At 43.5% G+C, this 23,246-nt stretch overlaps 1 protein-coding gene across 9 annotated transcripts in view; it reads left to right on the plus strand.

Annotated features, from left to right (window-relative positions):
* Positions 1 to 23,246, plus strand: part of ZNF407 (zinc finger protein 407) — a 455,477-nt gene that overhangs the window by 16,030 nt on the left and 416,201 nt on the right. For 8 of the 9 annotated variants that reach the window (XM_011288125.4, XM_045041221.1, XM_045041224.1 and 5 more), the window contains exons 2-3: positions 11,588 to 16,308; positions 22,202 to 22,316. In XM_011288125.4, coding sequence (XP_011286427.2) covers positions 11,631 to 16,308; positions 22,202 to 22,316 — 4,793 coding nt within the window. In that variant the 5' untranslated portion in view covers positions 11,588 to 11,630. Of the gene's footprint in view, positions 1 to 6,107; positions 6,459 to 11,587; positions 16,309 to 22,201; positions 22,317 to 23,246 lie in introns of those variants that run through there. The other variant, XM_045041220.1, reaches the window with a different exon arrangement.

Raw genomic sequence — 23,246 nt, forward strand, 5'->3', positions numbered from 1 at the left:
TTTGACATAATAAATAAAATGCTCCAAGCTCATCTTGTACAGCTACCTTGCCCCAGCCCTAGAATCTGCCATTTCTTGAGACCAGGTTCCTTTTAGTGGAGGTGGTGTTAGAGGTCAAGACCTAGGTGCTGTCTGTGTTTTGTTTCTGGCCTTCCTTCGTTCTTGAGTGTCACTATGAGGTCCCTGAGCAATAGGGAAGTTTCTTTTATCTATATATCTGTCTGTCTGTCTATCTATCTATCTATCTATGAGAGAAGAAGGGGGGAGCATGCATGTGCACAAGGGAGGGGCAGAGGGAGAGGGAGAGAGCGAATCTTAAGCAGCCTCCACGTTCAGCGCTGAGCCTAGATCACCACCCTGGGATCATAATCTAAGCTGAAATCAAGAGTCGAACGCTCATCCAGCTAAGCCATCCAGGTTGCCCCCCCAGGTAAATTTCTTGGTGTCCCTGAGTGTTTCACCAAACGTCTCTAACTATTACAATAAGCCGTCCATAAATTTCCCTTCATTTATTTTGATTCTGAGTTTAGTCCAAGAACCACAGTCATAAATACATTTCTATCTTAGGACTTCTTTTCTCGAGAGTGGCTGTCAATTTCTATTACTTCAACCATACGTAGAGATTTTTTTTAAACTTCTCTGTCAGTCTCCCCCCCCACCCCCCAAAGGTAATATATTTTAGAAAGTATAGAAAGATGCCAGGAAGAGGAAAAAAAGTTACCTATAATTTTGCCATCTAGAGGAAGAAAACTGTTCACTCTGGTATATAAATGAACTTGGTTAGAACTACATCCATTTAGAAAATTTAATACTGAAGGTTTTTCTCCTTTCTAAATATACTTTCTTAGCACTCACGTCTTTTATACCTAATAATTTATATTCCAAATGTCTTGAGGCTTGATAGTTTTATATCGTGTGTGAGCTTATTGACATTTGGAATTACAGTGTTTTCCAGATTTCTTCCAAAATTAATAGTTTCAGTCTTTTTTCCCTGCAGTTCTTTGATGAGCCATTGTATCCCAGCTCTTCTCAGTGGACCCGATGAAGCTGTCTAAGCACAAACTCTGTGGAATGTGTCTCTAGATGTTTTTTGTTATATTCCCCCAAGATTTGCATTTTGGAAATCCCCTCTTTCTTCCTGTGTTTCTGCTGGAATTAAAAAAAAAAAATCCATTCCTAAGAGTGTGTTTTCTGTTGGTGGCGTTGAGTAGCTCCTTGCTGTCACCCAGGGGCTTCTTGTTGGATTTAGGACTCTTAGCCCTTCCCCCACCTTCTGAAGGCGGACTCTGAGGCTTGGGAAAGCTCCGTGGCTGCCCCGAGTCCCACACCTGTCGTTGGAGCCTTTGGGATGCGCACAAAGGCTTCGTCCCTTGAACTTTAATGTTCTTGTCCACTGATGTTTAAAACGTTCAGTGCAAATGGATTATGTGTTTCTTTTCATTCTCCTCTTTCCTCAGCTTTCACGTGCCATGTGCTTCGTTCTCCTGCCTTTTGAAAAAGATAAAAGGCAAATTTAGGGAAAGTATACTAACTTTTATCATGGAATGCTTTTTTTACGGCTGCATTATAAATTCTGGAAAATAAAGCGTCTAATGGAGACACTTAATGAGAAAGTATAGGGGTTCATCACGTGTACTTCCCTCTCCTTTTTTTTTTTAGTGAATAGACCGTTTAAACTAAATTAAGTAAAGGACATAAATTCTGTTGTTTCAGTTTTAATATTTCATGACTGATTTTATAGATGAAATTATATTTTACAATAAATAGGAAGAAGAATTTATACAGCCTGTTCTATTTGATGTGAAACAGCAAATCCCATTTCTCTGTAGTTGTAAAGAAAATTCATTATAATGTCTTTAGTTGTAAGAGATGGTTTCATTGTGATTAGTTACATTGATAATAAAACAACCTTTTCAAATGGCATAAGATACCGATGGTCCTGTGTGTCTGCTTTTAATGGCATTGAACTTTTTCATTCTCTGTTCATGGAGTCTTCATTCCCTTCTTTTATCCTGTTTTCCTGTTCCAATAAGAATTTTATTTCTTTAAAATAAATTTTAAAAAATTACATGGAAATTCTAACAAGCATTGATTTTTAAAAATGCTTTCTGAAAGATATATTAAATTTTAACTTTTTGTGTAAAATATTTCCGACTACAAAAAGATGCATTTGTCAGAGGTGGTTGATATAAGATCGTCGTAAAATTAACTTTATTACTAGATCAATTTAACGTATTTGGAAAATCGTACTTGAAGTGTAGGAAGATTAAAAAAAATAGCCAGGTAAGAAGGCTGAGCTACTTTAATAGTTTATTTTTGTCCCATGATTTGTTGTTTTATATCACTTAAAAGTGATATAAATGCATTAAATGTATAAATGTATTAAAATACGTTTTCATAAATAGTGTTGGAAAGGTGGGAATCTTTGGTAATGAAAGGGATGATGGTCTTTTTTTTCTGTTGTGCTCACTGTGTTTGATCCCTATCAATATGGGTTTTTAGTGATTGTTTTAGCTCTAACTTAAGCAGTAAGCAAATACTCTAATTTGTAACTCAGGCAAAATTGAATTGGGTATTTGAAATAGAACATGGGTATCCCCTGCAAAGTTCTGTTCTGACTTGAGTGAGATTTTTTTTTTTTTTTCCATCTGATAGTTTTACTTCACTCCTGCCATTTGGTCTGGGGATCACATGGCTCCAGTCTGCCTGGCTTCAGCGTGTCCTTACACTCTGGCAGGGGAAGGTTCTTTCTGGGATCACGCTAAACGTGGTATGTGAGATGCTTTGGAGATGGAACTTAATCAGGTACGAGCCCTGTGGCCAGAGGCCCCCGGGTCTCCTGAGCTTGGATATGTCCTGCCAGGGAAGGAGGTAGTCATGTGGCCTGTGGCTCTTCGGGTGTTCCCCGCGGGGGCTGCCTCATCAGGCTCGGGGACTCTTGGGAGTGTTGGCTGCTAGCGTTTTCGAGCCCAGCTGGGAAGCGACGCATGGCTCCTGCTGGTTCTGGTGCGGTTGCTTGCTAAAGATGGGTGATGTCTTCATCCAAAATGAGCAGGATTTTCAGGAACCGTTAAGACATGTCTTTTACTCCATACAAATCTAAATTTAAAGCTCTACCTCATCTCTTTATTAGCACTCAATAACTCTTGGTTCTCTTATATCCGTGTTGCATTGTGAGCTGTATCAGATCTGCTTTTGGTAGCGGAAGAGGCATGCGTGTATTTGTCAGCCGAGTAAACTTCTGAAATCTTCTCAAACAGTATACTTCCGCGAACGTGTACTGATTTCCTCCTGTGTTCCTTAATCTTACTGTGCTAGCACAGAAGATTCTTATTAAAGGTTGGAGCACATAGGAAAGGAAATATATAGAGAATAGACAGGAAGGAGGCTGAAATTGAGCCCTGGCTTATTGCCGAGGTGGGCAGGAGAGGGCAGGGCATTCTGTTAGTTCTCTGTTGCTATATAACAAATTCTGTCAGAACTCAGTGGCTTTAAAGCAGCGAGCATCCGTTACTCACGGTTTCTGTGGGTCTGGAAGGTTCTGGCCCTGGGTTTCTCTAGCAGTCAGGCTTTTGTAGGGGCTGCGGTCCTCTGCAGTGTGGCCTGGGGCCGGAGGAGCCGCTCCCCAGCCGGCAGGAAGGAGCCCCCCGTTCCTGTCTGGCACTGGGCACAGGGGTGCCGGAGAGGGGCGCGCAGAAAGCTTCTGCCTTCTGTGATCTGGTCTCCGCGGTCGGACACTCTCTCTTCCACTGTTTTTTGGCTGATGTGAGCAGGTCAGCGAGGCCAGCCCACGCTGAGGGGAGAGAATTAGGTTTCATCCTTTGAAGGGAGCGTCAGGGTGTGTGGACTCTTTGTAAACCACTGCGGGCATCTTCGGGGGTGGGGAAATGGGCACGCTTACAGACTGACTTCTTAGGAACGCGCTGCAGCCTGTTCTCTGGCCAGTGAGGACACGGGCTTTCCTGGACCGAGGTGTTCATGCACTGGTCCAGTTGTGAATAAACCACAACTCGTGTCCACATCCATCCCTCGTGGTGAGGTGCCTCAGGTGTTCTCTTCGTGAATGGTTTTTAGGCTGTTAAATTATACTCTGTTGTCCAGGAAGAGTTCATTCAACTTATAAGCATTTTCACAGAAAAGTGACTTTTTTCTTTGTAGGATCAGATACTTTGTCTTGCGGTCTCTGTTAAGGATTGCCGCTCCACATAGGGCTTGGTGATACCTGGTTCAGTTGGGTAATATATAATGGTAAGACTGCTCTTTTCAGTAAAAAGTCCAGTCGGAAGTAGTAGCTGGAAGAGATCGGAGTAGTCCGCTGGCTTCCATTTATTCCTGTCACACTCAGCTCCTAATAGGCTTGTAGGAGGTCTCACCTGCCTTACCCTGTCCTTTTGGGAGGAGGCAGTCCCTACAGTAGGATCTTAATGACTTCTGCAGCTCATCCTTCTTTGAACTCCCCAAAGGGAAAGGTCAGAAGACCGTTACTGGAGTTTTTGTACGTGCACGTGTCTGCGCACCTGCCGTGCTGCACACACGTGTCCCCTGCTGTGACTTTTCCTGTTGGCCTGGTGCCAACACCTGCTGGCTCCACACTGTTCGTACCACTAATGGGGCGAGCGCAGGAGGGGTGAAGGGTGAGATGCCGTGGGGTGGGGGCAGGGAGAGCTGGCTTCTAGTGTCCTAGCGGTGAGAGCGTGTCTGTGAGCTCGTGTGTAAGAGTGTGAGCATGCACAAGCCTGGCTCAAGCTCGCTTAACGCGTCATGATCAGAAAAGAAAAGGGACGAAGAGAGAAATGCAGAAGAGATCGGGCTGAGTGAAGAGTATAGCCCAAGGTGGGCAGAGGAAGCAGGAAAGATGGTCCAATAACTTCGGTTTCTCCAGTAGTTCCTGAAGTGCTTTCTTTAAAATGTGAAAGAAACTTCCTGTGAGCACTGGCCACCAGGTGTCATCAGAAGGCTGCTGTTGATTTGTTTTATTTTGTTCTTAAAAGTATATGAATTTAAAAAAAAAAAAAAGGACTATTTTGATTTCTCTCTTGTAACTTTTAAAAGAATTTTCAACCGTAGCAGGGAGTCTTTCGGTTAGAGCAGGAACGTTCTTTCATGACAGATTCTCGGTGAGTGAAATTGAAGATGATAAAGTTACATGCAGCTTGCCTTCCTTCCTCCCTTCCTCCCTTCCTCCCTTCCTCCCTTCCTCCCTTCCTCCCTTCCTCCCTTCCTTCCTTCCTGTCAAGGAACTAGTTGAGAATCTGGATGAATAGATACTATGAATGGAATTGCCTGTTTGAAAATCTTTGTGGGACAGTGAGGATATGTGTTGAATGGTAATTGATGGATTTGTATAGGATACATATATATATATTTTTTAATGTTTATTTATTTTTGAGAGACAGAGTGTGAGCGGGAGAGGGCAGAATCTCAAGAGGCTCCAGGCTCTGAGCTGTCAGCACAGAGCCCCACGCGGGGCTCGAACTCATGAGCTGTGAGATCATGACCTGAGCCGAAGTCGGATGCTTAACCGACTGAGCCACCCAGGCGCCCCAAGGATACATATGCTTTAAGAAGATTTGGTTAAATAATATATCCCATTCCTTTAGTGTAAACACCTACCAGGACTTCTGAATCTTGAACCCTTACTCTGGGAGGATAACTGAGACTCATTTTCTTTCTGCAGACAAGTACCAGATCTTTCAGAAGAAACCAAGGTTAGGCCTTACTTGTCCTGAGGGTTGGCAGTGAATCCCCTAGCCACTCTGTTCCTTTGCTTTGTTTCTGAGAGAATTAAAGATGCTTTCTTGGGGCTCCTGGGTGGCTCAGTTGGTTAAGCGTCCGACTTCGGCTCAGGTCATGATTCACGGTCTGTGAGTTCGAGCCCCGCGTCGGGCTCTGTGCTGACAGCTCAGAGCCTGGAGCCTGTTTCAGATTCTGTGTCTCCCTCTCTCTCTGCCCCTCCCCTGTTCACGCTCTGTCTCTCTCTGTCTCAAAAATAAATAAACGTTAAAAAAAAATTTTTAAAGATGCTTTCTGGTTGGCTTTCAATGAATGTTTGTGGAGTGAATGAGTGAAATTTGCCTCCAGAAAAATGAGCTCTTAAACTGTTCCAGTTGGGTGAGGTTTGAATTCTCTCCCCCATCTCCATTGGCGATTTGGTACTTGTTCTAATAATCTTTCTGATGAAGGCTTTTCTTTTTCATTTATATTAGCATAAACTTGCTCATTTCTGTTTAATCCCCTCTAGATCACTTGAAGATATTTATTAAATCATCTTGCCCTGACGTCATCCTGGTTATGGGCTGTTGGAATGGGCTCTGCCTATATAATTTCTCTACCTGTGATGCGTCCTGCATTCTGTAAAAGTGATCATCCGGAAGGAGTGTTGTGTTCCAGTGACTTCCCATCGACACCACTGAATACGTTCCAACTCTCAGTTCAGAGCCTTGTGTGACGTGCTCTTGGTGGGTCCTCTGCTTTTGTTTCCTGCCGCCGTGTAGGCAAGAGCCAGCGGCGTGGCTGTCCGGGCTGGTGACGGTCGTGCGCGCTTGCGTCTCGGGTGTGGAGTGGCTTTGCCGAATCTCGCTCTTCCACTTGAGTGTTTCACCCTTCCTGCCTGCTCTGTCAGAAAAAGAAAACAGCAGTTTTTGTTTCCTCAAGGTTTAGCTCAAGTGATATTTCTGCTCTTCTGGCCAAATGTTCTGCTTGGCACAGGATCCCCTTGCTCATTTTTACAGCTCTCGGTCTTAGTTCCTGTCGCCCGTGTTCATACGTGGTCTCGTGTTAGAGTTCCTGGGCGTGTGTGTCACGTGGCTCCTAACAGAACATGAGCCTGGCGAGGGCAGAGATCGCGTTTGGAGCTCGGTAGTTCCTGTCCTGTGGTAGGCACTCAGTATGTATTTGTTGAGTGTTTGATGTTCTTTCTCGGTGCAATGAGATGTTGCATTATTTAACTGGGGAATAGCAAGTATAAAAATATTTTCTCCTTTTGTTTTAGAGTTTTTGGAGCCCTTATATAGGAGATAATAAAGGGTCTCAATACTGTGCTTCTGCATATCAGTGCAGGTGTCCCTCTTGTGTCTTCAGAAATGTGTTAGTCAGGTGCCATCATTAGAACTTTCCTTCTGATTAGATGTACGTGTGTGAGTCCTCCCCAAGTTCGTGTTTCTTGAATGCATATTCTTCTGGAGAAGAAACTCGTCTGGTGTCCACAGTGAAGGCGGCAGTGGTGTGCCAGACTGGTGTTGGAAGAGGAGGAGACGGTTGGACTCAACATTGAAAGGAGGGGAATTCATGCCACTTCAGACAAACCATTAAAACCCGTTAAACATAAAGTGTGTAACGGACGTTTTCAAACACATGCATATACAGACGTATACAAAAGTTGATGGAGTGGTGTATTGAATTTCCACGTCACTGTCATCTAGCCTTCATTATTATCCGCACATGGCCTCCCTGTGCCCCCCTCCTGGACTATTTTAAAGTGTCTCTCACACTTTTTTCATTTTATCTCTAAATACTTAGAAAAGAGACATTTCTTATATCACAATGAGGTATTTGTTTATTCTAGTACCTCATATGTGCTTGGAATTGTTCTAGGCTCTTGGGATATAAGGGTGGAAAACATAAACCATGCCCTTACTTTCTATCATGGGGAGACAGAAAATAACCAGAACAGGAAAAAAATTCATGTCATCAAAATTTAAAACTTTTGCTTCTCAAAAAACATTAATAAAATGAAAGGGGAGAAAATATTTGTGAGACACATATCCGACAGATGATTTATCTTCAGAACACATAAGTAACCCCTCAGCTCAGTAGAAGATAGACAACCTACGTAAGAAACGGGCAGAAGGCTAATGAACATTTCACAAAGCACGTAGCAAGGTATTCAGCACCATGACTAGTCGTCAGGGAAATGCAGATTAAAACTATACACACCTACTAGAATGACTTAGGTTTAAAAGACTGACAGCATCAAATATTGGTGAGAATGTGTGGATCAGTCAAAACTCTTGACATTGGTGGCTGTCCAAAACAGTGCAGCCACTCTGAAGGTCCGTCAGATGGTTTCTCACAAAGGTAGCATGCACGTTGGTCCCCGTGGTCCAGCCTTGCTATGCCTAGGTGTTTCCACAAGAGGAATGAAAATGTATGTTCATAAAAAGACTTGTACAAGAATATTCAGAGCAGCTTTATCACCATAGCCGCAGAAGGGGGAAACAGCTCAGGTGTCCCATCAACAGAATCGTGGTGTCTCCATACAACAAGATACTGCTCAGCGCGGAAGTGGATGCGTTGTTAATACATGCAGCAAAAACACTGTGTTGAGCAAAAGGCCGACTCTCTTTCCCACAAAGGCCTGTTGTCTGGTTCCATTTATATGAACATCCAGGACAGGCCAGACTGATGCATTATGGAATACTGGACAGTGGTTGCCTCAGGGAGGGGGAGTTACCAAGGAGTGAGTGGGAGGGGCAAGGGACAATTTTCTGGAAAGATGGCATGTTGTCTGTGTTGATCGGAGCACCCTTGAGGGACCCCTTGAAGGTCTCTGGGCTTCTCTTTCTGGTGCCTCTGCTCTCTCTGACTCTGCCCTGCAGACTTTAGCTGCCTGTGCACTCTGTGGGAAGACTCCTGGGCCCTGTCTGGGATCCCTGCCTGTGCTGTGGCCTGAGTCCTTTCTCCAGGCAGTAAGCTGGGATTCGGACCCCCCTTGTTTGTATCTCATCCCTCAGGGATCGCTGTCCCTTGGTTGCTGATGTCCAAAGTCTTATGCTGTTGTTTCAGAGATTCTGTTTTTTCTTTTTCGGTTGTTTCACGCATGAGAGTAAATCCGGTCCCTGTGATTCTTCTTGAGTAGAAATGGATGTTCTAGAAGAGGGGTGTTCAATGTTTCCATTGAAAACAAACAAACAAACAAACAAACAAACAAACAAACATCTTACCCTTTACAATTAAGGCAGAGAATTTGTGTTATTCTCTGCTATAATTCCAGTATCTACAACCAACAATACTTGGCATGTAGTGGGCACTAAGTGAAGTTTTTGGAACAGATGCATGATTCATTTCCCCCCTCTGTTTATTCTTTAATTGTGAATGTTGAATGGCAAAGCCAATGCTTTATTTACAGGTCCCTTGTCCCTTTCCTAAAAGGTCCCTTGGAACCACTGGTTTCTTGATTCTTTATAAACAATGAGTTCTGTAATGAAACTGGTTTGGGAAATGCATATGTGCTGAGAAATCCTGTGGTAAAGAAACTTTGGTTCAAACCAGAGTTTCCTAAACGTATTTGACGAGGGATATGTTTTTCTTGCCTAAACATCTATTAACCTCTTAATTTATATTTTCTGGATCACATACTGGAGACATGGTAAATACTTTATAGTTGTAATAAAACTATATGTTACTGTGCTGTAATACAATAACAAATACAAGATGTTTTTGTATCGTAGATTATATGTGACAAATTGTGTATTTTTAAGCAGCTTTGTTGAGATATTCACACACCATACATGTTATGCATTTACACTGTAATTTAATGGATTTAAGTATATTCACAGACATGTGCGACCATCACCACAGTACATTTTAGAACATGTTCATCTCCTCAAAAAGAAACCCCGGGTCCTTCAGCAGTCACCCGCTGTGTCCCTCCCCCAGGCCTAAGGAACCACTCATGTGCTTTCTGTACCCGACATGTGCCTATTCTGGACATTTCCTTTCAAAGGAATCCTATGGTATGTGGTCTTTTGTAACTGGCTTCTTACAGTTAGCATTTCCAAGGTTCATGCGAACTGTGGGCATGTCAGTTCTTCATTCCTTCTGGTGGCTGAATATTCTATTGTGTGGATGTGGGTGTACCTCGTTTTGTTTTTCCTTACTCTGTTGATAAACACTTGGGTTGTTTCTACCTCCTGGCTATTACGAATAATACTGCCATAGACCTTTGTATGCATGTTTTTGCGATGACCTACGGCTTATTTCTCTTGGGCATGCACCTGGGAGCAGGATTGATGAGCTGTATCAGAACTCCGTGTTCCTCTTGTGAGGGTCTGCCAGACTGTTTCCAGAGTGACATCCCATTTTACACCCCGCTAACATTGCGGGGGTGTCCTCTCTTTGCGTCCTTACCAACACTTGTTGTTATCTGATGCTGGGCTTCTAGCTGTCCTGATGAGTGTCCAATGGGACTGATTATGATTTTGATTTGCATTTCTCTAATGGCTGTTGATGGAGAATCTGTTTTCCTGTGCTTCTGGGCCATTTGTGTATCTTCTATGGAGAAATGTATATTCTCCTTTGCTCATTAGAGTTTTTTTTCTGTTACTGAGTTGTTTAAGAGTTTTCTCTGTATTCTGGATTAAGTCCTGTGTCAGACCTTTGATTTGGAGTATGTTTTATCTATTTTATGGGTTGTCTTTTCCCTTTCTTGAGGGTGGCTTTTAAAGCATATAGTCATTTGAAGTTTTTAATTTTGGTAAAGCCCAATTTAGCTACTTTTTCTTCTGTTGTTCATGCTTTTGATATGTGTGTGTGTGTGTGTGTGTGTGTGTGTGTGTGTGTATTTATTTATTCATTCCCCACTTTTAGCAGAGTCAAAGCAACAGCCTTCATTTGGTTTGTCATCGTTATGAAAAAAGTAGTTAAAATAGTTAAAAATAGTTATCATTAGCTTTGAGGCCATAATATGTGATGGTTTTTTAGTCACATCAAATCAAATAGCATTTGGCTGAAAATTCCAATCCTGGTGTAAAGTAAATGGAAAATGATATGTTTTAATTGAATTAAATAGCATAATGAAAAATAAAATCAATATTATTGATTTTAAAGCATTTTATTCAGTGAAATTCTTTTCTCCCCCCAAAGTTTGCTTCATTAATCCTGCTCCCCTGCCGACATTCCCTTTGCCATTAACCTTCAGAAGGTACAGCAGGCCTGTTAGGTGAGGAAACTGGTGACGGACAGTGGGGACAGGAGTGGCTTTTCATTGGCAGCGGGTTTGAGCAGGAACAGTGACGGCGAGAGGAATGTACATGTTGTTAATTAGCATATGTTTGGAGAGTCAAGGTTAGGCTCTTTGCTGTAGGGGGGAAGGAGGAAGCAGTTGTTCTTGAATTCTGTTCCTTTTACCCTGGGGCTTGGGCTTCTGTTGGGAGGCTACCGAGGGGAAGGCCGGACTTCCTGGCTTGCCTCTCAGCAGTTTGGTCTAATGTGTTTCACTGATGGGGGTGGGGGGGGGCGGGTTCACAGGAGAGAAATTTGACAAGAGGGCTTCTCTGTTTACAAACAAGTAAACCGAAACATACCGGTCAAGAGAATTAAGCACGGGAGTGTGTTTGCACGCTGGGTGAGAACACTTTCAGTCGGAGATGCCGCGGCATCGCTTCCTGCGTCAACCGTGTCCCCGAGTCTGACTTCACAGTCTTCGTAAGGATCACACGTGGGATCAGGTTCATCTCAACGGAAAGGAAATCTTGATGCTGTGGTACCTTTTCCGTTCAGTGTGTCCCTTCATGTTGCCGGTGGCCTGACTAACACGTGCGTGTTCTTTCCGCTCCGAGGTGTAACGCCGCGTTTGCTCTCTTCGCAGGTTACGAGTGCCCAGTGAGCCGCCCTGACGCAGGACCTTCTTAATGATGGATACTGAGAAGAAGCCAGAGAACGATGAGGATGAAAATGCAAACAAAGAAGCAGGAGACTCGAGAGATGTCTCATCTCATGATGTAGATTGTGGGCCCATAGTTGATGCGGTAGCAAATTCCTCTGAAAACTCCACAAGCAAGAGAGGTTTTTCAGAATCCTCAAACCTCGGCAGCGTCACCGTGGGGCAAGATGGGAATAAACATGCTTCCAAACGAATGAAGTTATCGGCCGAGGCAGAGCACCTAAAGCGTGAAGAGCGGGGCGCTCGCGGGCTGGAAGCTTCTGAGAGCACGGTCCCCGAAGGGCACGTCCTGTCGGGTGAGGCAGTGAAGGAGACCCTCCTGAATGAACGCCCCGATGGAGGCACGAGTCTCCCCAGTGCCTTCTCCCCGCCTCCCAGTTTGAGCACCACTGATGCTGTTTCTCCGAAAACAGACACCGAAGAAAAGTCTGCTCGGGAAATGGTTTCCCTTGACCCGGGAAGAGAATCTCCTTTGCCCCTGAAAGAGATGAGTGTCGGTTGTACTGTTGGAAACGTAGATACGGTCTTCAAGTGCGACGTATGTGGTCATCTGTTTTCCTCCTGCACTGACTTGGAAAAACATGCTGAGGGTCACCTGCAGCCACCTGGGGAACACGCCTGCTGCCACTGCAGCCACAAAGCAGAGAGCAGCGCGGCGTTGCACGCGCACGTCCGGCAGACCCACAGGCCGCAGCGGGTCTTTTCTTGCGATCTCTGCGGCTTTCAGTGCGTGGAAGAAAACCTGTTGAATGCACATTATCTTGGCAAAACACACCTCCGGCGTCAGAATCTTGCTGCTCGTGGAGGATTTGTACAGATCTTAACAAAACAGCCCTTTCCCAAGAAACCTTGTTCCATCGGAACAAAAAGTGTTCGCGTGAAACCGAGAGCTTCTAAGCCAGTAGCAAAGGCTAGTGATTCAAAAGGATTACGAGACGTTGGAAGCAAATTTAAAGATTTCAGAGGGGGCCTTTCTCAGCAAAGCGGAAGTAGCAGTGAGCTGCTTGTCGAAATGACGCCGTCCAGGGATCCTTCGTCAGAAACAGTAGAGATTGTGGAAGAAAACGTAACTTCTCTTGGCATAGCTCGAAATCCTGAAAACCAAAGTAAAACTAAAAAGTTAGCTCTGGTCAGCTCAGAGGGTCTCTTAGATAAGGTGGAATCTTCCAGAAGTAGCCTACAGGCAGCGCACGGTATCAGCGCAGGCTCGAGACCAAGACCTGAGCGAAACGTCCTCACGTTGGGCGGTAGCTTCCGTCGACGAAGCGGCACTTTTACTTTAAAGGGCCAGGCCAAGAAAAGGTTTAATCTTTTAGGAATTAGTAAACGAGCAACTACTGATGTGCAGAGGGTGTTTATGAAACACTTGAGAACCCAGGTGAGAACAGGTGACGCAGAGTCTGCGTCCAGACACGCAGAAGCGAGTGGCGGTGTCCACAGTCTGTGTGTGACTTCCCCAGAAACACGGGACCCGAAGCAGGACAGAAGAAGCTCCCACCTCGCGTGCTCCCTGGACTCTCCCGCCGCGAGGCCAGCTGCTGCCCAGCAGACGTGTCCTTGTACGGACTGTGCTCAAGTAGCTACAGAAAGGACGGAGCTGGAGACCTGTGGGGAGGGGTGCCCCACCGGAGACGTGAAGCTTCGCTGCCAGGAGCGTGACTTTTCCAGCCCGTCGAGGAGGGACTCGGACAAGCATTTGTACGACAACCAGCACCAGCACACCGCCAGCGTCCTCCGTTGTCAGCGCTGTTCGTTTAGTTCCGAGAACGAACCAGGTCTTACAGACCACATGAAGGAGAAGCACAATATGTGTTTTGTCTGTACTCCTTGTAGTCTGTTCTTCTTGTCTGAGAAGGACCTGGAGGAGCACAGAACAACTGAGAAGCACGTTCGTTTATTGGTTCAGCCAGAGGCTTCTCAACCGCGTAACAGTGATTTGGTGTTACAGTCTTTACCCTTAAGTACTTTAGAATCAGAAAATACAAGAGATGCTCTGAGTGAGTCCGGTAAAGCAGCTCAGGAAGAGCCCGTTAAGTCCAGGGTGAGCCATGGACATGAAGTCAGGCATTCCAGTAAGCCTCAGTTTCAGTGTAAGAAGTGTTTTTATAAAACAAGGTCTTCCACTGTCCTCACGAGACACATAAAGCTCCGGCATGGTCAGGACTACCACTTTTTGTGTAAAGCATGTAATCTTTATTCGTTGAGCAAAGAAGGCATGGAGAAGCACATTAAGAGAAGCAAGCATCTTGAAAATGCCAAGAAAAATAACATCGGCTTGAGTTTTGAAGAATGTATTGAAAGGGTGTGTATAGGTGCAAATGATAAAAAGGAAGAGTTTCATGTTTCTGGAAATGGCAGGATAGAAGGCCACGTGGAAGGTGCACAGTTACAGGAGCATGTCTGCCTCGAAAAGAGCGTGCTGACTACCAAGGAACTGTCACAGTCCGGCGGAATGACCAAAGAAGGGGAGGTCACTTTGACCGCCACCCCAAAGAGAGGGAGACCGAAAGGTAACATCTCACGGACATGTTCTCATTGTGGTCTCTTGGCCTCTAGTATCACAAACTTGACTGTTCACATTCGACGAAAGCACAGTCACCAGTACAGTTACTTGTGCAAAGTGTGTAAGTATTACACCGTAACCAAGGGAGACATGGAGCGTCACTGTGCCACTAAGAAGCATAAAGGACGAGTAGAAGTAGAAGCCAGCGGCAAACAAAGTTCAGACATCATTGTCGGCCCTGAAGGGGGTAACCTTGAAGCCTGTAGAAAGAGTGCTACGTCAGCGGTTTCAGGGGAGCACGCTAACAAGTCTGCTGAGTCAGATGCCTCTGTTTCAGAAAAGCCAGGAGCAGAGCGTGGAAATCCAACTGAAGTCGAAGTGGCAGGTGTGTGTCATTCTGTAGATGGGGAAGCTGACAGCCGTCTTCCTGATAAAAAGGAACAGATGTGTCTGGAACCGGAGGGCCCTGTCCAGCAGGGGGACGCTACGAGTGTAAGCGATAATAAGTGTGTACACTGTGAGTTTAGTGCCCACTCTTCTGCTTCTCTAGAGCTGCACGTAAAACGGAAGCATACAAAGGAATTTGCTTTTTATTGCATGGCGTGCGATTACTACGCCGTGACCCGTCGAGAGATGACGAGGCATGCAGCCACAGAGAAACACAAGGTGAAAAGGCAGTCTTACCTGAATTCTTCGGACATGGAAGCAGGTTCTGCAGACGTGCCCAGGAGTATCATCATATCCAACGAGCAGCATGAGCAAAATTCTGAGGAATATCAAGTGATTTCAGACCAACCATCTGAAGAAATTCTGAAATCTAGAAGTACCGCTGATTGTTCTGTTTTGGATGAGAATACTCATCTAGGTGTGGCTAAAGTACTCCGTGCTCCCGACTCAGTAGAAATTGAGACTGGAGATGAATCTAATCTCAGTGAAGAGCATTCCTTCTGTGAAACTTTCCAACAGCCCCTTGCCAAGGAAAAAGCTCTGAAACCCGAGGATGTGTCCCTTACTGTTTCCTCTGATTGTGCCTCCCCGAGCAGATTTCAGGGTGAAAATGCAGGAAGCTCAGCTTTGGATTATGAGCCAGTAGAGAGAAGCCACAGCATGCTGAATGACATTGGTGGTCCAGGCACGCATGGCGAGAGCGACGTGGGACGTGTGGGCGAGAATGCAAGTGAAACCCTGAGCAAACGTGGATGTCCTGGAGGTTTAGGGGGAGGGCATCTGGCCGAAAGCACCGTCCCTGTTGTGATGACAAGGACGGGACAGGAGCCAGACCTGGAGAGCCGTGGTCAGCACGACGTTGGAAGTGTGCAGAGTTCAGAGGACTTGAAAGATGGTACCCAAGAAGACCCCGTTCTAGAGAACAAGGAGATTCTGATGAATTCCCAGCATGAAACTAAAATTATCTTGGAAGAGGATGGTCTGGCTTCTGATAGCACAGTTGAAAGTAACGATGTGTATGAAACTATAATCAGCATTGATGACAAAGGACAGGCCGTGTACAGTTTTGGCCGGTTTGATTCTTCCATAATAAGAATAAAGAGCCCTGAAGATGGTGAGTTGTTGGACCAGTCTGAAGAGGGTCTCATAACCACAGGCGTGAGGATCGGTGAGTTGCCCTTAAAAGACTGTGCCCAAGGTGTGAAAAAGAAGAAATGTGAAGGTAGTTCCTTTGGTGAATCCACACGAATTCGTTGCGATGATTGTGGCTTCTTAGCAGATGGTTTGAGTGGACTGAATGTGCACATAGCCATGAAGCACCCTACGAAAGAGAAGCACTTTCATTGTTTACTGTGTGGAAAGTCCTTCTATACCGAGAGCAACCTCCACCAGCACTTGGCTAGTGCTGGTCATCTGAGGAACGAGCAGGCCAGTGTGGAGGAGCTTCCGGAGGGAGGGGCCACCTTCAAATGTGTCAAGTGCACGGAGCCCTTTGACTCAGAGCAGAATTTATTTCTCCATATTAAAGGGCAGCACGAAGAGCTGCTTCGGGAGGTGAATAAGTACATAGTGGAAGACACTGAGCAGATCAACCGCGAGAGAGAAGAAAACCAGGGGAACGTCTGCAAGTATTGTGGGAAGATGTGTCGAAGTAGCAATTCGATGGCATTCCTGGCGCACATTCGCACTCACACAGGTACGTACGTGCGAGCAAACCTGTGTTTACCTAGAAAGTGCGAACGCATGATCCAGTTGGCACATTTGGTCCCAATCGAACGTGGAGTCCTCGGGGCGTTTGCCTGTCGACCTTCCACCTGGCTCCCGTCACCCCGCTGCGCGGCCCTCTGGGCATCTGCCATACGTCATCGTTGACGCCTACCATTTCCAAAGTTAATTAAGCCTTAGTGATTCCAAGGCAGGTGATTTGACAGCTTTCTTTTCGTTCCATCAAGAAGCCTTGCCCCTCTGATGCCTTTGTTAAATTCCCTTCTCTGAACAGCTTTTCAGTTGTTTCTGAGTCCTCGTTGGGTTTTTCCAAGGTACTTACCAGGTGGCACGGTGTGTTTCAGAGGACACATTAAATGGCTTTTGAGGAATAAATAATACAAATTTTCTTGGAATTTTAGGGATTTAAAGTTACTCATTGCCAGATGGTTTATTTCAAAAAGTGTAACTCCCAGGCAACAAGATTCTCCTTCCAAGGGTCACAGTTAGTGAACACTTTCCAAAGTTGCTATGTCGTGGGGATTTGGTTTTCACGCAGGCAGCACCTGATTCAGTCCCTGCTCTGTCAAATGTAGTGTTCCATTTTAATGTTTAATTTTGGGTGGAAATTTTTTTTAAACTTTGTGTGTGTGTGTGTGTGTGTGTGTGTGTGTGTGTGTGTGGAAAAATGCATAAGCCACTGTTCTAAATTTATGTAAAAATTCACTGCACTGTTTCTATAAACCTGCCATACATTCTTTATTTTAAATAGACAGCTTTTCTAAATCATTGTGCTCTGCTTAGACAAGTTCTGTCTTCATGGTTGAATTTATGAGTGGATTTGAATAATAAATTCACATTTCAATGAACATATTTTCATTAAAACTGTAAGGTTTATTTTACTGTACTTTTAAATAATGGCTTATTATTAAAGCTATACTTTAAATTCTTGCAGTTTTTGAAACTTAGTGCATGGTTACAAGGAGGAAGACAAAAGAGTGTGAAATGTTGCTAGTTTAGGGAGATTAAAGGCAGATAAAAGTTTTTCATTGAAGAAAGTACCAGGGCAACCTGCGTCAGATTAATCTAGGTAAATACAAACATTGTGCTCCTGGTGCTGACTCTTCCTAGAGGGGAGCTGTTGTCAGGGAGTAAATTCAAATACTATTTGTTGGCATTATTAATACCTCTGTCAGCACTGTGCTTGCAGCTGGCTTTGTGAAATGATAGGGCTTTTAGAAATCAGGCTTGTTCACGTGTGTAGAAGGTGTGTACTTCCTCAACATGCCCTCTTAAGGCAGATAAAACGGAATAAAACTCAGAAAAAGATGCTAATGGACCTCTTTTTAGAATTCTTTATGCAACTGTCTGGTCAAGACATGTTGCTTATAATTGATGTGTCCATTACTTGAATTCTCTTGTAATTATAGTCAATAAGTCTTGTAAATGTGTTAAAGCTCACTAAAAGCATACAAATTCAAGAACAGAGTAAGGCTAATAATTTAAAATAATCAATGTAGGCATTTCAGCACTTAATTTCCCTTGTGTGTTGATAGCTGATCATTCTTAATCCATTAAGATTTATTTAGTCGTTTACAATGCAAAATAGGTTTGCACTGGTCACTTGTGCCATTTGAAAACGTCCACTAGGTTAAGTGCGGAATGTAGTCCATTAGTCTTCCTTGACTATATGTATTAATTGCATTTAAAATCAAGTTAATGTGGATGTGAAAGTGAGGTAACCATCAATATGTGACAAAGTAACCCTACTTATATAAGTTACATCATTGATTCTAACATTTAGTAAAAGTTAGCGTACTTTTTAACATCTTGTGTTGGGCTCATCAGCAAGTACATTTTTATCGTGTTCCCAGGCGCCACGGAGGAGCCCTCTTCCTGCGGCCACAATGCCAGTCCCACGCTTACAGCTCTGCAAGCCACTTTTCGGGGGATGTTGCTCTCCCAGCTTTAATCCAAGGTCTTTTTCTTGGGGCATCTGAAAATGAATTGCTTTTCTGATACTTTGCTTATGTCCGTGAAGTAGTAATGCAGGGGCTGTTATTGATGGTTAACTGGAAAAAGACTTACTCTTCCAATCCCTGTTTTCATATTTTGTGATTTACTCTCTACTTCATGTAGCCTTTCCTTCCCATCCTTAGCACAATGAAAGCAGCACTCTAAGAAATAAATGAGTTTTGGTTATCCAGAATTATAGGAAGAAAGCACCCCAGAGTTTTCCTGTGCCTTTGCTCGTGTGAAGTCATCGGCGTGGCCAGGAAGGGCAGTGTTGCCTTTCCCAGTACATTAGGAGCCCAGAAACAGTGGTGCATTTTCTCTCCTGCATTATTCCGTTGGCTAGAGCTTTACTTTCTCATAACAAAGTAATGAGAAAAAAAGTTACTTCTCATTCAGTTAGAAGACTGTCCGAAGCCCTTCATTTGGTGCTCTGAGTGCACTGGTCACTTGTGCTGTTGGGAAACGTTCACATGCAGGGAGATAGAGGGTTGTGTGGGCTCGCTGAAAAATTCTCAGGCTAGAGCTGGTCACTAGTGTTGCACTTAGTTCCTGTCTGCCGGTTTAGAAGCTGAATCAGCTTGAGAAGAGGTGGTGAGGTGAGGTGGTCTGTTGACTCTGAGCATAGCCCGAGCAGGGGCTCCGCGCTGGTCAGTGCCGGTCTCTGCGCTGGTCAGTGCGGGCCCCTTCCGGACCTGGCCCCCCGTGTTATTGACCGAATGAGGGAGTGAAGGGCGGAAGGGAGTGTTCAGTGTGTAGGGAGGGTTGTAGCATGGAGGCCGTCGTGGCGAAGCATTGGATGATGGGTTCTATACGTCGTACTTCATTCTTTAGTTTTAGTATCAAGTTTTAGTATCGCTTTTTACATGCTGTCGTCACATCCGCGTATGCCCGGCAGTTAGCAGTGACTGATGCCGAGGAGTGCCCGTGTAGGTCTGGGTGGAGAGTTTTAGTTTTAAAAGCCTTTGGGATTCTTTTGGTAAAATTGTAAGGGGCCAGAAAGCTAGAGTCCCTTTTGTTTTTCCCTTTCAAAACCTCAGAGGGGCGCCTGGGTGGCTCAGGCGGTTGAGCATCCGACTTCCGCTCAGGTCGTGGTCTCCCGGTTCGTGGGTTCGAGCCCCGCGTCGGGCTCTGTGCTGACGGCTCAGAGCCTGGAGCCTGTTTCAGATTCTGGGTCTCCTTCTCTCTCTGCCCCTCCCCTGCTCACATTATGTCTGTCTGTCTGTCTCTCTCTCTCTCAAGAATAAATACACATCCACTCTTATGTGGATCCTGAGAAACTTACTAGAAGACCATGGGGGAGGGGAAGGAAAAAAAAAAGAAAGGTTAGAGAGGGAGGGAGCCAAAACATAAGAAAGTCTTAAAAACTGAGAACAAACTGAGGGTTGATGGGGGGTGGGAGGGAGGGGGGGTGCGTGATGGGTATGGAGGAGGCCACCTGTTGGGATGAGCACTGGGTGTTGTATGGAAACCAATTTGACAATAAATTTCTTATTTAAAAAAAATACACATTAAAAAAAATTAAACAGGCAAACCCTCAGAGGCCAAATTAAAAGGAAAAAAACCCAGTGAGGATAATGCTGTTTCCAGGGATGGAACTATTTAAAGTAATATTGACAGTTTATAATAATCACAATACACTTGTGAAAAAGACAAAGGGAGAAATACATAGTTTTACGAATTTTGCCTTGTTAACAGTGTGCCTGGCTTCATCTTGGGATGTGCATACCAAGCTTAAAACTGGAAACGTTATTGGAAGGAAGGACTTTTTTTCCCCCGATGCAGAAAAGTATGATCTCCAGTTCCCTGGAATTTTTATGGCACAGAAAGGAGATGTTAACATGGCCTGCTGTGAATAGAAGATGTGAAAGATAGTCAGGACCTCAGTGATTTCTGCATGAAAGCAGTCAGCAGAGTAGCTCATTTATGTGCTGTCAGCACCCTAGCAGTGAGCGCCGAGACCTGGAGGAACTAGAGGTTTTCACTGAGGAGCCTTGTAAGGGAACTTGGAGGGTCTGTGCCCAGCCCCTGTGGCAGGCACGCTGACTCAGGAGGGACTCATCACAGGGTCAGTGCAGGGGGCACGCCAGGAAACTTAAATCCACAGGATACTGTAAATTAGCCTTTCACCCAAATTGTAATGCAGATATTGAGAGAGCTTTATTTTCTTCCGTTGGAGTCCTGATGTTATTGTTAATTAATAATTTCCTGAGTACCTTATTGTCTTGAATGCATTTCAGTTTAAAGTACAGGTAAATTGGTTCTTCTCACTCCCGTCTTTTATGTGTCCCTTTATAGAATTCTGCTTCAGATGAAATGTTTCCAGGTAGTGTTAGGCTTGGTTTTATCAGAATCATTTAAATAAACTGTAGTTTCTAATGTGATTGATAGGGTGTGATCACTGTGAGCTGTGGTCCCAACCTGCTGTTGACATTTAAACAGATAAAGCTGACTAGATATAACCATTCAGGTGCTAAATATATTTTACATCTAATTCTAACAGCACAAGTGGAAGTATTAAGAGATCTGGCTTCATTGTCATTGAGCTGTGAAGTATTCAACCTTGTCTGCCCGTGCTTAGTACTGTTGACTTTTTTATTTCTGTTGGAAGATTAAAATTAAATGCTTCACTTTTTTTGTCAGCTTTTGGGAGTTAAATTGAAATTTAAGACTCTAAAATTTTTTACTGAGTGCTTCAATTTCAACAAAGTATTCTTGGAGGATTATATTTTTCAAGGGCACTGCACAAAGGTTCATTGATCAGATGTGATTTATTGCAATTTTTTTATTTGAGCTCTTTTTGTATATTTATTGAAGTTCCCATATTTCATATTCTGTCTAACTATATTAGAAGAGATACTTCACCAGATAGGTACTAAACATGCTACGAAAGATCTGGAAGCATATTGTTCTGATTCTAGGCTGTGATTTTTATGATTTTCATTTATTTGTTTGAGGACTTAGCAGTTAGAAAATTGAAAAAAACGGTATATACCTGTTACACTGAAAGGAGTGTCGCTCTTGCTCACGTGGGTACCGATTATCTGTTGGTTAACCTTGTTCCAGTTACAGTCTGTCTGATACCAATACCGGGTTTGTTGACTCTGAAATTAGTTTGCTTTCTCATTTTTGAGTATAGGTTAACCTTATTTCTTTATGCAATTAAAAAAAATTGTTGGTACTATGCTTTTTAATGATGAAATATTTGTTCTTGAGATCAATAATAAATGTCAGTACTTCCTGGTTTGCAGAATCATCACAGATTTTTGACTATAAAATGATCATAAAAGCAGATAACTTATCCATTGTGTATTCTTACATTGTGTGCTACCAAAATAGTAATATAGTGAATCACTTGGGATAAATGTCCGAAAAAAATCTGAAATGCCATTCTTAATGTGAATAAATTGAAAGCTGCAGAAGTAGGAGGGAGATGGCCACTGAGAAATGTATTTGATGATAAATATACTTAAAAAAATATCAGCTACTGTGTATGCATTTGTGTTTTATAATGTTCCATTTTAAATGTTGAGCGACTCCAAAAGATATTTTTGCGAATTGGTAGAAAAATATTTAAAATTACTTAGCCCATCTGATACACTTAGCACTGCTCAGCGGCATCACGTTGGACTTTAAATCTTAAGAGTGTTCTTATTGAAAGTTAGGAACACTCACTGAAACACTAAAGTCTTCTTGGTGGAATAATTGTGGAATGCGGGTCTATTCCAGTTAGAAAGGAAAGCAAGTACTCCATTTTGGGGCCAGAAATTTCTAATCGGATGAAAAGTGTGATTTAAGATCTAGGCCTCTCCTGAAACTATCAGTACTGTGTTATTCAAATTCAAATCATATTTTATGTTAAATTTACTTAGGATCAAAACCATTCAAGTGCAAGATATGCCACTTCGCAACGGCTCAGCTTGGCGATGCCAGAAACCATGTCAAAAGGCACCTTGGGATGAGGGAATACAAGTGTCATGTCTGTGGGTGAGTAACCTGAAACCATCTCTGCCGTGGTGAGCCAGGAAGCGTGTGCGGGATAGCCATTGTTTCAGAATTCAGAAGTGATATGAGTAAGAGTGGCTAAAATTATGCATGCGTACCCTCCTTTCCATTGTTATGGTAAATTCCTTAAATACAGTTATGACATTCTTCTCCCACTTCTAATCCTCTACTGCAGATGAGCAATTTTATGGGCTACAAGGTCAATTTGAACCTGTAATCTGTAAATTGACTAAATTATAGGATGTTCATTCACATTGCCAGAGAGAACTGTAAATTCCATTTAAAGACATAAAAAAAATACATAATACAGCTTTAGGAACGTATATGTATTTTTTTTTTTTTCTCTTTTGCCATACTGCTTTAATTTTTAATCACATTAATGGCTAGATATCCCGGACATATCCCATAAAGAGAAAGGCAGAAAAAGATTTAATTTCAGACAACTGGTCACTGATTGTTGCAGAGATGAAGCTTAAATAAACAGTGTATAATGTATGTTTTTGTGTAACTTTATTCCAAAACTTGTTTGCCATTTTTAGTTAATGACTCTTCCTCTAAAGAATCGTTGCCGGTGTTTAGCCGTCACTCAGATGTGTTGCGTTTAATAGGAAGCACTGAGATGCCTTAATGCACAACTGATTAATTTAGCAGAAATGTTTAAAAGGTTTTAAAATGCCATGACATCTATGGTATATCATAGGACATTCAGAGCTGGATTTTAATACCCTCTCTCTGATTAAAAATATATTTTAATGCTATTATGCTAGAGAAATTAACTAATATGTGTATCCTGTGAAAACACTTTCTGTGAAACCTGAGAAACGTGCAATTCTTATGGCCGATTCCCTAAATACTACAGGCTCAATTAAATTATGCACTGTGCACATGTTATATTAGGTTTCCCTTTTTAGT

The sequence above is a fragment of the Felis catus genome, chromosome D3, assembly GCF_018350175.1.
Source record: "Felis catus isolate Fca126 chromosome D3, F.catus_Fca126_mat1.0, whole genome shotgun sequence".
NCBI lineage: Eukaryota > Metazoa > Chordata > Mammalia > Carnivora > Felidae > Felis > Felis catus.